This window comes from Hemiscyllium ocellatum, chromosome 5 (genome assembly GCF_020745735.1).
Source record: "Hemiscyllium ocellatum isolate sHemOce1 chromosome 5, sHemOce1.pat.X.cur, whole genome shotgun sequence".
NCBI lineage: Eukaryota > Metazoa > Chordata > Chondrichthyes > Orectolobiformes > Hemiscylliidae > Hemiscyllium > Hemiscyllium ocellatum.
The window spans coordinates 141,229,928-141,244,238 of NC_083405.1; the positions used below are offsets into that span (position 1 = coordinate 141,229,928).

The 14,311-nt window shown below is 47.4% G+C and overlaps 1 protein-coding gene across 3 annotated transcripts in view; it reads left to right on the forward strand.

The window, feature by feature from the left end:
- Positions 1-14,311, forward strand: part of LOC132815911 (nuclear receptor-binding protein 2-like) — a 66,393-nt gene that overhangs the window by 48,537 nt on the left and 3,545 nt on the right. For 2 of the 3 annotated variants that reach the window (XM_060825289.1, XM_060825290.1), the window contains one exon: positions 1,333-1,386. In XM_060825289.1, coding sequence (XP_060681272.1) covers positions 1,333-1,386 — 54 coding nt within the window. Of the gene's footprint in view, positions 1-1,332; positions 1,387-13,760; positions 13,894-14,311 lie in introns of all 3 variants that reach the window. The other variant, XR_009644719.1, reaches the window with a different exon arrangement.

The following is a 14,311-nucleotide window of genomic DNA, read 5'->3' on the forward strand; positions in this document are numbered from 1 at the left end:
GCCCTGGTGAGACACACCTGGAGTACTGTGTGCAGTTCTGGTCTCCAAATTTGAGGAAAGACATTCTGGCTATTGAGGGAGTGCAGCGTAGGTTCACGAGGTCAATTCCTGGAATGGCGGGACTACCTTACGCTGAAAGACTGGAGCGACTGGGTGGTATATGTGTGGAGTATTATGGTCTGGGTGGTGTGTGTGTGGGGTATTATGGTCTGGGTTGTGTGTGTGTGTGGAGTATTATGGTCTGGATGGTGTATGTGTGTGTGGGGTATTATGGTCTGGGTGGTGTGTGTGTGGAGTATTATGGTCTGGATGGTGTATGTGTGTGTGGGGTATTATGGTCTGGGTTGTGTGTGTGTGGAGTATTATGGTCTGGGTGGTGTGTGTGTGTGGGGTATTATGGTCTGGGTGGTGTGTGTGTGTGTGGGGGGTATTATGGTCTGGGTGGTGTGTGTGTGTGTGGGGGGTATTATGGTCTGGGTGGTGTGTGTGTGGAGTATTATGGTCTGGGTGGTGTGTGTGTGTGGGGTATTATGGTCTGGGTGGTGTGTGTGTGTGTGTGGGGTATTATGGTCTGGGTGGTGTGTGTGTGTGGGGTATTATGGTCTGGGTGGTGTGTGTGTGGGGGGTATTATGGTCTGGGTGGTGTGTGTGTGGGGGGTATTATGGTCTGGGTGGTGTGTGTGTGTGTGTGTGGGGTATTATGGTCTGGGTGGTGTGTGTGTGTGTGGGGTATTATGGTCTGGGTGGTGTGTGTGTGTGGGGTATTATGGTCTGGGTGGTGTGTGTGTGTGTGTGTGGGGTATTATGGTCTGGGTGGTGTGTGTGTGGGGGGTATTATGGTCTGGGTGGTGTGTGTGTGTGTGGGGTATTATGGTCTGGGTGGTGTGTGTGTGTGTGGGGTATTATGGTCTGGGTGGTGTGTGTGTGTGTGTGTGTGTGTGGGGTATTATGGTCTGGGTGGTGTGTGTGTGTGTGTGTGGGGTATTATGGTCTGGGTGGTGTGTGTGTGTGTGTGTGTGTGGGGTATTATGGTCTGGGTGGTGTGTGTGTGTGTGTGTGGGGGGGGTATTATGGTCTGGGTGGTGTGTGTGTGTGGGGTATTATGGTCTGGGTGGTGTGTGTGTGGGGGGTATTATGGTCTGGGTGGTGTGTGTGTGTGGGGGGGGTATTATGGTCTGGGTGGTGTGTGTGTGTGGGGTATTATGGTCTGGGTGGTGTGTGTGTGGGGGGTATTATGGTCTGGGTGGTGTGTGTGTGTGTGTGTGTGTGTGTGTGTGGGGGGGGGTATTATGGTCTGGGCGGTGAAACGTTTCCTTGTTCTCCCTTTGCCAGGTCATTCAGATGCAGTGCCAACTGGACTCCCATGAGACGAACAGCAAACGGCACGTAAGGAAACAATCCTGAGTGAAACACTGAGTGTGTGAGAGAGAGACAGGGAGAGGGAGAGAGCGAGCGAGCGAGAGAGAGAGAGACAAAGGGGGGAAAGGTGGATGGACAGAGACAGAAAGCAGACAAAGAGAGAAACAGGAGAGACGCAGACAGAGAGAGAAACAGGAGAGACGCAGACAGAGAGAGAAACAGGAGAGACGCAGACAGGGAGAGGAACAGGAGAGACGCAGACAGAGAGAGGAACAGGAGAGACGCAGACAGGGAGAGGAACAGGAGAGACGCAGACAGAGAGAGAGACAGGAGAGACGCAGACAGAGAGAGAGACAGGAGAGACGCAGACAGAGAGAGAAACAGGAGAGACGCAGACAGAGAGAGGAACAGGAGAGACGCAGACAGAGAGAGAAACAGGAGAGACGCAGACAGGGAGAGGAACAGGAGAGACGCAGACAGAGAGAGGAACAGGAGAGACGCAGACAGGGAGAGGAACAGGAGAGACGCAGACAGAGAGAGAGACAGGAGAGACGCAGACAGGGAGAGAAACAGGAGAGACGCAGACAGAGAGAGAAACAGGAGAGACGCAGACAGGGAGAGGAACAGGAGAGACGCAGACAGGGAGAGGAACAGGAGAGACGCAGACAGAGAGAGAGACAGGAGAGACGCAGACAGAGAGAGAGACAGGAGAGACGCAGACAGAGAGAGGAACAGGAGAGACGCAGACAGGGAGAGAGACAGGAGAGACGCAGACAGAGAGAGGAACAGGAGAGACGCAGACAGGGAGAGGAACAGGAGAGACGCAGACAGAGAGAGAGACAGGAGAGACGCAGACAGAGAGAGAGAGAGAGAAGAAAAAAGGAGAGATGCAGACAGAGAGAGAGACAGGAGAGACGCAGACAGAGAGAGAGAGAGAGAAGAAAAAAGGAGAGATGCAGACAGAGAGAGAAAAACAGGAGAGACGCAGACAGAGAGAGAAAAACAGGAGAGACGCAGACAGAGAGAGAAAAACAGGAGAGACGCAGACAGAGAGAGAGACAGGAGAGACGCAGACAGAGAGAGAGAGACAGGAGAGACGCAGACAGAGAGAGAAAAACAGGAGAGATGCAGACAGAGAGAGAGACAGGAGAGACGCAGACAGGGAGAGAGACAGGAGAGACGCAGACAGGGAGAGAGAGACAGGAGAGATGCAGACAGACAGAGAGAGAGAGAAGAAAAAAGGAGAGATGCAGACAGAGAGAGAAACAGGAGAGACGCAGACAGGGAGAGGAACAGGAGAGACGCAGACAGAGAGAGAGACAGGAGAGACGCAGACAGAGAGAGGTACAGGAGAGACGCAGACAGAGAGAGGTACAGGAGAGACGCAGACAGAGAGAGGTACAGGAGAGACGCAGACAGAGAGAGGAACAGGAGAGACGCAGACAGAGAGAGAAAAACAGGAGAGACGCAGACAGAGAGAGAGACAGGAGAGAGGCTGACACAGAGAGAGACAGGAGAGAGGCTGACACAGAGAGAGACAGGAGAGGTGCAGACAGAGAGAGGAACAGGAGAGACGCAGACAGGGAGAGTTCCAAAGCTGTGTTTGGAGCAGCATGTGTTGTGCCCAGTGGGAAAGGAAGCTGTATGTGACGGGGTTCTCAGGAATGTGGTGAGTCGAGTGTCGACACAGTTAGCATTGTGTGCCAGGGTTTAGGACACCAGTGGGAAAGGATACTGGTTACTGCCGAGCGAGCAAGGTGAACCCGGGAGAGCCGGTCTGAATGGAGCTGACTGAGATCGGGTTGGAATCGAAGGTGAGCAGTGAGCCAGCACAACGTTGTGGCACAGGGAAAGTACGTTTCCATTGTGTGGTAAGTCAGGAAACCTAATCCTGAGCTCCTTTGGTGAAGAACCATTGAGCGGAATGTGATAGTATAAAGGTGAAGTATGGATAAGGACAGGTTAATCACACAAGAGAAAGTGGAACATAGATCATTCCAGTGCAGTACAGGCCCTTCGGCCCCTCGATGTTGCGCTGACCTGTGAAAGTAGTCTGATACCCATCTGACCTACACTGACCCATTATTATCCAGATATATGTACAATGCTCACTTAAATGCCCTTAACCTCGGCAAGTCCAATTCTGTTGCAGGCGGGGCATTCCACGCCCTTATTACTGCCTGAGTGAAGAAACTATCCCTGATATCTGTCTTAAATCTATCACCCCTCAATTTAAAGCTATGTCTCCCCATCCCCATCACCATCTGAGGAAAAAGGCTCTCCCTGTCCACCCTATCTAACCCTCTGATTATCTTATATGTCACTATAAAGTCACCTCTCAACCTTCTTCTCTCTAACGAAAACAGCCTCAGGTCCCTCAGCCTTCCCTCATAAGACCTTCCCTCCAGACCAGGCAACATCCTGGTAAATCTCCTCTGAACCCTTTCCAAAGCTCCCACATCCTCCCTATAATGCGGTGACCAGAACTGTACACAATACTCCAGGTGCGGCCTTACCAGTGTCTTGTACAGCTGAAGCATGACCTTATAGCTCCGAAACTCAACCCCCCTACCAATAAACGCCAACACACCATACGCCTTCTTTACAACCCTATCAACCTGGGTGGCAACTTTCAGGGATTTATGCACCTGGACACTGAGATCCCTCTGTTCATCTACACTGCCAAGAATTTTACCATTAGCCCAGTACTCTGCATTCCTGTTACTTACCCGAAGTGAACTACCTCACACTTTTCCACATTTAAACTCCATTTGCCACCTCTCAGCCCAGCTCTGCAGCTTATTGATGTCCCTCTGTAACCCACAACATCCTTCAGCACTGTCCACAACTCTGCCTACCTTAGTGTCATCCGCAAATTTACTAACCCATCCTTCTACACTCACATACAGATCATTAATAAAAATGACAAACAGCAATGGCCACAAAGTAGATCCATACGGCACACCACTAATAACTGAGCTCCAGGAAGAACAGTTCCCATCAGCCACCACCCTCGGTCTTCTTTCAGCAAGCCAATTTCTGATGCAAACCACAAAATCACCCTCAATCAATAAACAATAGGTGCAGGAGTAGGCCATTCTGCCCTTCGAGCCTGCGCCATCATTCAATGTGATCATGGCTGATCATCCTCTATCAGTATCCTGTTCCTGCCTTATCTCCATAACCCTTGATTCCACTATCCTTGAGAGCTCTTCCCAACTCTTTCTTAAATGAATCCAGAGACTGGGCCTCCACTGCCCTCTGGGGCAGAGCATTCCACACAGCCACCACTCTCTGGGTGAAGAAGTTTCTCCTCATCTCTGTCCTAAATGGTCTACCCCGTATTTTTAAGCTGTGTCCTCTGGTTCAGCACTCACCCATCAGCGGAAACATGTTTCCTGCCTCCAGAGTGTCCAATCCTTTAATAATCTTATATGTCTCAATCAGATCCCCTCTCAATCTTCTAAACTCAAGGGTATACAAGCCCAGTCGCTCCAGTCTTTCAGTGTAAGGTAATCCCGCCATTCCAGGAATTGACCTTGTGAACCCACGCTGCACTCCCTCAATAGCCAGAATGTCTTTCCTCAAATTTGGAGACCAGAACTGCACACAATATTCCAGGTGTGGTCTCACCAGGGCCCTGTACAGCTGCAGAAGAACCATTTTGCTTCTATACTCAATCCCTCTTGTTATGAAGGCCAGCATGCTATTAGCCTTCTTCACTACCTGCTGTACCTGCATGCTTACCTTCATTGACTGGTGTACAAGAACACCCAGATCTCTCTGTACTGCCCCTTTACCTAACTTGACTCTATTTAGGTAGTAATCTGCCTTCCTGTTCTTGCCACCAAAGTGGATAACCATGCAGTTTAATGTGGATAAATGTATCTGCCATGCATCTGACCACTCACCTAACCTGTCCAGGTCACCCTGTAATCTCCTAACATCCCCCTCACATTTCACCCTAACACCCAGCTTATTATCATCAGCAAATTTGCGAACATTATTACTAATACCATCTTCTATATCATTAACATATATTGTAAAAAGCTGCGGTCCCAGCACTGATCCCTGCGGTACCCCACTGGTCACTGCCTGCCATTCCGAAATAGAGCCGTTTATCACTACTCTTTGTTTCCTATCAGCCAACCAACTTTCAATCCAAGTTAGTACTTTGCCCCCAATACCATGCGCCCTATCTTTACTCGCTAACCTCCTGTGTGGAACTTTATCAAGGGCTTTCTGACAGTCCAGGTACACTACATCTACTGGAACTCCCTTGTCCATCTTCAGAGTCACATCCTCAAAAAATTCCAGAAGATAAGTCAAGCATGATTTCCCCTTCATAAATCCATGCTGACTCTGTCCTATCCTGTTACTACTATCCAGATGTGTAGTAATTTCATCCTTTATAATAGACTCCAGCATCTTTCCCACCACTGAGGTCAGACTAACTGGTCTATAATTTCCTGCTTTCTCTCTCCCACCTTTCTTAAAAAGTGGTATAACATGAGCCACCCTCCAATCTGCAGGAACTGATCCCGAATCTATCGAACTCTGGAAAATAATCACCAACGCATCCATGATTTCCCGAGCCACCTCCTTCAGTGCCCTGGGATGTAGACCATCAGGCCCCAGGGACTTATCAACTTTCAGACCTAACAGTCTCTCCAACACCAATTCCTGGCAAATATAAATTCCCTTCAGTTCAGGTCCTTCAGCCACTGTTACCTCAGGGAGATTGCTTGTGTCTTCCCCAGTGAACACAGATCTGAAGTACCAATTCAATTCTTCTGCCATTTCTTTAATCCCCGTAATATATTCCCCTGTTTCTGTCTTCAAGGGCCCAATTTTAGTCCTAACCATTTTTTTGCCTTTCATATACCTAAAAAAGCTTTTACTATCCTCCTTTATATTATTGGCCAGTTTACCTTCGTACCTCATTTTTCCTCTGTGTATTTCCTTCTTAGTAATCCTCTGTTGTTCTTTAAAAGCTTCCCAGTCCTCCGTTTTCCCACTTATCTTTGCTATGTTATACTTTTTCTCATCTAACTTTATATGTTTCTTAACTTCCCTCGCCAGCCAGGCCACCTATGCCTCCCCCTGGGATCTTTCTTCCTTTTTGGAATAAACTGATCCTGCAACTTCTGCATTATACACAGAAATACCCGCCATTGTTCCTCCACTGTCATCCCTGCTAAGGTATTGCACTATTGAACTTTGGCCAGCTCCTCCCTCATAGCTCCATAGTTCCCTTTATTCAACAGAAATATTGTCACTTCCAATCGTACCCTCTCCCTCTCAAATTGCAGATTGAAGCTTAATGTATTATGGTCACTACTTCCCAATGGCTCCTTCACTTCGAGGTCTCTGACCAATTCTGGTTCGTTACACAGTACCAGATCCAGAATTGCCTTCTCCCTGGTCGGCTCCAGCACCAGCTGCTCTAAGAATCCATCTCTGAGGCACTCCACAAAGTCTCTTTCTTGAGGTCCAATACCATCCTGAATCTCCCAGTCTGCCTGCATGTTGAAATCCCCCATAACAACTGTAGTAACATCTTTGTGACAGGCCAATTTCAGCTCCTGATTCATCTTACATCCGACATCCAGATTACTGTTTGTGGGCCTGTAGATGACTCCCAAGAGGGTCTTTTTACCCTTCGTATTTCTCAGCTCTATCCATACTGACTCTACATCCCTGACTCTAGATCCCCCCGCGCAAGGGACTGAATATCCTCCCTTACCAACAAGGCCACCCCACCCCCTCTGCCCGTCAGTCTGTCCTTACGATAGCACGTGTAGCCTTGAAATTTCATTTCCCAGACCCTGTCCACTTGAAGCCACGTCTCCGTTATCCCCACAATATCGTAACTGCCAATTTCCAAAAGAGCCTCAAGCTCATCCATCTCATTTCTAATGCTTCATGTATTCATGTATAGTATTTTTAATTTGTTACTGCTCTCACCCTTCCCATCAACCCCTATTTCACTCAACCTTACAGCATGATCCCTTTCCGAATTTTCTGCCTCGTTGATACAGTTGTCTTTCTTGACTTCCCTTGTTCTAACTTTCCCTTCAATTTCCTTCTTAAACATCCAGTTTGTCCCTCCCCCCGCTACTTAGTTTAAACGTAGCTGTGTTGCAGTAGTAAACCTGCCTGCCAGAATGCTGCTCCCTAACCTATTAAGGTTCAAACCGTGTCTCTTGTAGAATTTATGCTGACCACAAAAAATACCCCAGTGATCCAAGAATTTAAATCCTTGCTTCCTGCACCAGTTCCCCAGCCACATGTTCAAGTCCATTATCTCCCTGTTCCTGACCTCTCCAGCCTGAGGAACTGGAAGCAAACCGGAGATAACCACCTTGGACGTCCTGCTTTTCAGCCTTCTTCCTTGTTCTCCGAAGTCCCGCTGTAGTATGTTCCTCCTCTTCTTCCTGAGATGATTTATGCCGACATGTACCACCACCTCTAGCTCTTCACCTCTGTCCTTGAGGATTTCCTGCACTCTGTCTGTGATGTCTTTCACCCTGGCATCAGGAAGGCAACACACCATCCTTACGTCCCGTCTGCTGCCACAAAAACCCCGGTCAGTTCCTCTCACTATGGAGTCCCCTATTCCCACGGCTCTGTGCGATGTCAGACTCTTCCGATCTGCCTCTGCGCCAACTTTTCATTGACGGACCTGGCCGCCTCGCGGACTGGCAGTGTCATCAGTCTCTACTGTTTCCAAAAGCTTCAACTTGTTCCTGACAGGTACTTCCCCCGGGGTCTCTTGGACCTGGCTCCTCTCTGCCTTCCTCATCGTCTGCTCTCTTCTGGCATGGTCGGTGTAATAACCTCGCTGAAGGTCTTGTCCAGAAAGATCTCGTTCTCTCGGATGAGCCTAAGGACCTCGAGTTCTGTCATCAGCGCTGCAATATGCCGAATGCTTGGCCTGCATCGGTAGTAGATTTGCCAACTTTAAGGGCATTTAAATGGTCATTGGACAGGCATATGGACGTACATGGAATAGTGTAGGTGGGATGGGCTTCAGATTAGTATGACAGGGCGGCACAACATCGAGGGCCGAAGGGCCTATACAGTGCTGGAATGTTCTGTGTTCTATAACTCCGTATTTTGTGCAATGGCCTATCATGTGGAACCTTAATCAAATGCCTTACTGAAGTCCTTGATGTCCAAGGCAAAAAATCCATTATGGGAGTTATGTATAGACCTCCTAACAGTGTACTGGGAAGTAGAGAGGATATGTCAGAAAGGCAAGGTCACGGTGATCATGGGGGCTTCAATATGCAGGTGGACTGGGTAAATGTTGCCAGTGGATCCAAAGAAAGGGAATTCATGGAATGCTTACAGGATGGCTTTTTGGAGCAGCTTGTCATGGAGCCCACAAGGGAGCAGGCTATTCTGGACTTAGTGCTATGTATTGAACCAGACTTTATAAAAGATCTTAAAGTAAGGGAACACTGAGGAATCAGTGATCATAATATGGTAGAGTTCAGTTTGAAAGAGAGAAGGCAAAATCAGTGTTACAGTTAAATAAAGGTAATTATGAGGGCATGAGAGAGGAACTGACAGAAATAGACTGGAAGCAGAGCCTAGCGGGGAAGACAGAGCAAAAATGGCAGGAGTTTGTGGATATAATTGAGGACACTGTACAGAGGTTCATCCCCAAGAAAAGAGAGATTATCCAGGGAGGGATTAGACAGCCATGGCTGACAAAGGAAGTTAGGAAATGTATTAAAGAAAAAGAGAGATCCTATAAAGTGGCCAAGAGCAGTGGGAAATCAGAAGATTGGGAAGGCTACAAAAACAGAGGATAACAAAGAGAGAAATAAGGAAGGAGAGGATCAAATATGAAGGTAGGCTAGCCAGTAATATTAGAAATGATAGTAAAAGTTTCTTTCAATACATAAGAAACAAACAAGAGGCAAAAGTAGGAACTGGGCTGCTCCAAATTGATGCAGGAAGGCGAGCGATGGGAGATAAGGGAATAGCCGAAGAACTTAATAAATACTTTGTGTCAGTCTTCATGGTGGAAGACATGAGTAATATCCCAACAATTAAAGGGAGTCGGGGGCTGAGTTGAGTATGGTTGCCATTACAAAAGAGAAAGTGCTAGAAAAGCTAAAAGGTCTTAAAATTGATAAATCTCCTGGCCCCGATGGGCTACATCCTAGAGTTCTGAGGGAGGTGGCTGAGGAAATAGCGGGGGCGTTGGTTGTGATCTTTCAAAAGTCACTGGAGTCAGGGAAAGTCCCGGATAATTGGAAGATGGCTGTTGTAACCCCCTCGTTCAAGAAAGGATCAAGACAAAAGATGGAAAATTATAGGCCAATTAGCCTAACCTTGGTTGTTGGTGTAATTCTAGAATCTATCATTAAGTATGAGGTTTCTAAATTCTTGGAAGTGCAGGGTCAGATTAGAACAAGTCAACATGGATTTAGTAAGCAGGATTTGGAGATGCCAGTGTTGGACTGGGGTGGACAAAGTTAAAAATCCCACAACACCAGGTTATAGTCCAACAGGTTTAATTGGAAGCACACTAGCTTTCGGAGCGACGCTCCTTCATCAGGTGACTATCATCTTAGTGCTTCCAATTAAACCTGTTGGACTATAACCTGGTGTTGTGGGATTTTTAACTTTGGATTTAGTAAGGGGAAGTCATGCCTGACAAACCTGTTGGAATTTTTTGAAGGGGTAACAAGTAGGTTAGACCAGAGAAACCCAGTGGATGTGGTCTATCTAGACTTCCAAAAGGCCTTTGATAAGGTGCCACACGGGAGGCTGCTGAGCAAGGTGAGGGCCCATGGTGTTCGAGGTGAGCTACTGGGATGGATTGAGGATTGGCTGTCTGACAGAAGGCAGAAAGTTGGGATAAAAGGTTCTTTTTCGGAATGGCAGCCGGTGACAAGCGGTGTCCCGCAGGGTTCAGTGTTGGGGCCGCAGCTGTTCACGTTATATATAAATGATCTGGATGAAGGGCCTGGGGGCATTCTAGCGAAGTTTGCCGATGATACGAAGTTAGGTGGACAGGCAGGTAGTACTGAGGAAGTAGGGAGGCTGCAGAAGGATCTAGACAGTTTGGGAGAGTGGTCCAGGAAATGGCTGATGGAATTCAATGTGAGCAAATGCGAGGTCTTGCACTTTGGAAAAAAGAATAAAAGCATAGACTACTTTCTAAACAGTGAGAAAATTAGTAAAGCCAAAGTATGAAGGGATCTGGGAGTGCTAGTCGAGGATTCTCTAAAGATAAACATGCAGGTTGAGTCCGTGATTAAGAAAGCGAATGCAATGTTGTCTCTTATCTCAAGAGGGTTGGAATATAAAAGCACTGTTGTGCTACTGAGACTTATAACGCTCTGGTTAGGCCCCATTTGGAGTACTGTGTCTAGTTTTGGTCCCCACACCTCAGGAAGGACATACTGGCACTGGAACGTGTCCAGCTGAGATTCACACGGATGATCCCTGGAATGGTTGGTCTAACATACGAGGAACAGCTGAGGATCCTGGGATTGTATTCATTGGAGTTTAGAAGATTAAGGGGAGATTTATTAGAAACTTACAAGATAATACATGGCTTGGAAAGGGTGGACGCTAGGAAATTGTTTCCGTTAGGTGAGGAGACTAGGACCCGTGGACACAGCCTTAGAATTAGAGGGGGTCAATTCAGAACAGAAATGCGGAGACATTTCTTCAGCCAGAGGGTGGTGGGCCTGTGGAATTCATTGCCACGGAGTGCAGTGGAGGCTGGGACGCTAAATGTCTTCAAGGCAGACATTGATAAATTCTTAATCTCGCAAGGAATTAAGGGATACAGGGAGAGTACAGGTAAGGGGAGTTGAAATGCCCATCAGCCATGATTGAATGGCGGAGTGGACCTGTTGGGCCGAATGGCCTTACTTCCACTCCTATGTCTTATGGTCTTATGTACACCACATCAACCACTTTACCCTCATCCACCTGTTTGGTCACCTTCTCAAAGAACTCAATAAGGTTTGTGAAGCATGACCTGCCCTTCACAAAACCGTGTTGACTATCCCTAATCAAATGATTCCTTTCCAGATGATTACAAATCCTATCTCTTACAACCTTTTCCAACACCTTACCCACAACTGAAGCAAGGCTCACGGGTCTATAATTACCAGGGTTGACCCTACACCCTTCTTGAACAGGGGAACAACATTTGCTACCCTCCCGTCTTCTGGCACTATTACTGTAGACAATGATGATTTAAAGATCAATGCCCAAGGCTCAGCAATCTCCTCCCTGGCTTCCCAGAGAATCCGAGGATAAATCCCATCCGGCCCAGGGGTCTTATCTATTTTCAGATCTTCAAAAATTGCTAAAACCTCCTCTTTGTCATCCTCAATCCCATCTAATCTAGTCGCCTGTATCTCTGTGTTCTCACTAACACTGCCCCTTTCCAATGTGAATACTGATGAAAGATATTCATTAAGCCCTTCCCCATGTCCTCCGATTCCACACACAACTTTCCACAATTACCTTTAACTAATCTTACTCTAGTCATTCTTTTCTTCCTGATATACCTGTGGAAAACCATACGATTTTCCTTGATCCGATCCACCACCAACTTCTCATGACCCCTCCTGGCTCCTCTTACCCTCTCCTTTGATCTTTTCTGTCTAACTTATGACTCCCAATGCCCCAAACTGAGCCTTCACACCTCACCCTCACATAAACCTTCTTCTTCCTTTTGACAAGAGCTACAACTTCTTTAGTAAAGTTGAAAAATGTGGTGCTGGAAAAACACAGCAGGCCAGGCAGCATCCGAGGAGCAGGAGAATCCTTCTGTGTTTTTCCAGCACGACATTTTTCAACTCTGTTACTCCAGCATCTGCAGTCCTCACTTCCTCCTAACTTCTTTAGTAAACCATGGCTCTCTCTCTCCACCACTCCCTCCCTGCCTGACAGGTACATACTTATCAAGGACCCACAGTAGCTGTTCCTTGAATAAGCTCCACATTTCAGTTGTGCCCACCCCCTGCAGTTTCCTTCCCCATCCTGTGTATCCTAAATCTTACCTAATTGCATCATATTACCTTTCTCCCAGTTATACCTCTTTCTTTGTGATACATACCTATCCCTGGAGTCCTAGAGATGTACAGAACAGAAATAGGCCCTTCGGCCCATCAGGTCTACACTAGTTAAAAACAACCACCTCTAATGATTCTAATCCCATTTTCCAGCAGTTAGCTCACATCCTTGTGTACTTTGGCATCTCACATACACATCTCAATCTCTCTTCAATGTGATGAGGGTTCCTGCCTCTCCCACCCTCTCAGGCTGTGAGGTCCAGATTCCCCACCCCCTCACATCCCCCTCTAAACCTCCTGCCCCTTACCTTAAATCCCAGCTCCCTGGTCATTGATCTCTGTGTTAAGGGGAAAGGTTCCTCCAATCGACCATGTAAATGCCCCTCATAATTTTATCCATTACAACCAAGTCCCCTCTCAGTCTCCTCTGCTCCCAGTCTGGCAATCTCTCCAGCCCAGGCCACATCCTGGTAAATCTCCTGAGCACCCTCTCCTGTGCACGCACATTCCTCCCATGATGTGGATTCCAGAACTGACCACCGTAACCTCGCTGTGGCCTAACCAATGTTTTAGACAGTTCCAGCATCACCTCCCTGCTCTTCAACTCTCTGCCTCGGATAATAAAGGCAACGATCCCATAGGTCTGCCTCCCCTTACCCACCTGCCCTGATACCTTAAGGGACCAGTGCACATACACACTGATCCTCCGGGATTCCCAGGGTCCTACTGTCCATCCTGTATTCGCTTGTCTTTTTTTGTCCTGCATGAGTGCATTTGCTTGAATGTGAATTAGAAAGTTTAATTGGTTAGTTTAATTGTTTACTTGGTTAGTTTGCAGATGACAAGAAAATTGGCGATGGTATTGATAGTGAGGAGGAAGGTCGGACCAGCCTGTGTGGATGGGCTGAATATATTCCCTTCAATAAACTACAAGATAAAGTATGAGAAGAGACAGGCAACTCACATAAGGAAGCGAAAGTCTTCATTATAGCAAAAAAGATGATAAAAGAGGAGAGGAAGGATTAGCGACCATAGCGAGGATTGACACATAGATAAGGTGACTTTAAGTGAGGAAGTGAATGAAACCACAACAAACAAGAGCATGACGAGACCATTCGGCCCCTCAAGCCTTCACCCCCATCCAGTACAGTGATGGCTGACCTTGTGTTTCATTTCCACTTTCCCACCCACTCCCTGTATCCTCGATTCCCTGAGAGACCAAACATGTGTCTCTCCCATAGGCCTCCACACTCAACAGCCTTAAATATATTCACCAATGGAGAGTCCGATAGGTCAGAGAATTCCAAAGATTCATAACCCTCTGAGTAATGCCTCCACTTTCAGTTCATAGAGTCATTGAATCAAGAAGCATAGGAACAGGCCCTTCGGCCCACTGTGTCTATGCCGGCCAACGGAGACCAAACTACACCGACCCAATTTACCTGCACTTGGTTAACAGCTGCTGCGCCCTGGAACTGTAAGTTCTCATTTAGATGCTCTTTAAATGTTGTGAATTTACCAGTCTCCACCTCATCCCCTGGCAGCTCATTCCATACACATACCACCCTCTGTGTGAAAAAGTTGCCCCTTAGTTCTCTTTTATATCTTTCCCCTCTCACCCTAAACCTATGCCCTCCAATTCTGGACTCCCCGACCCCAGGGAAAAGACTTTGTCTATTTACCCTATCTATACCCCTCATGATTTTGTAAACCTCTACAAGGTCACCCCTCAGCTTCCGACACTCCAGGGAAAACAGCCCCAGCCTGTTCAGCCTCTTCAGATCCTCCAACCCTGGCAACATCCTTGTAAATCTTTTCTGAACCTTTCAAGTTTCGCAACATCTTTCTGATAGGAAGGAGACCAGAATTGCATGCAATATTCCAACAGTGGGCTA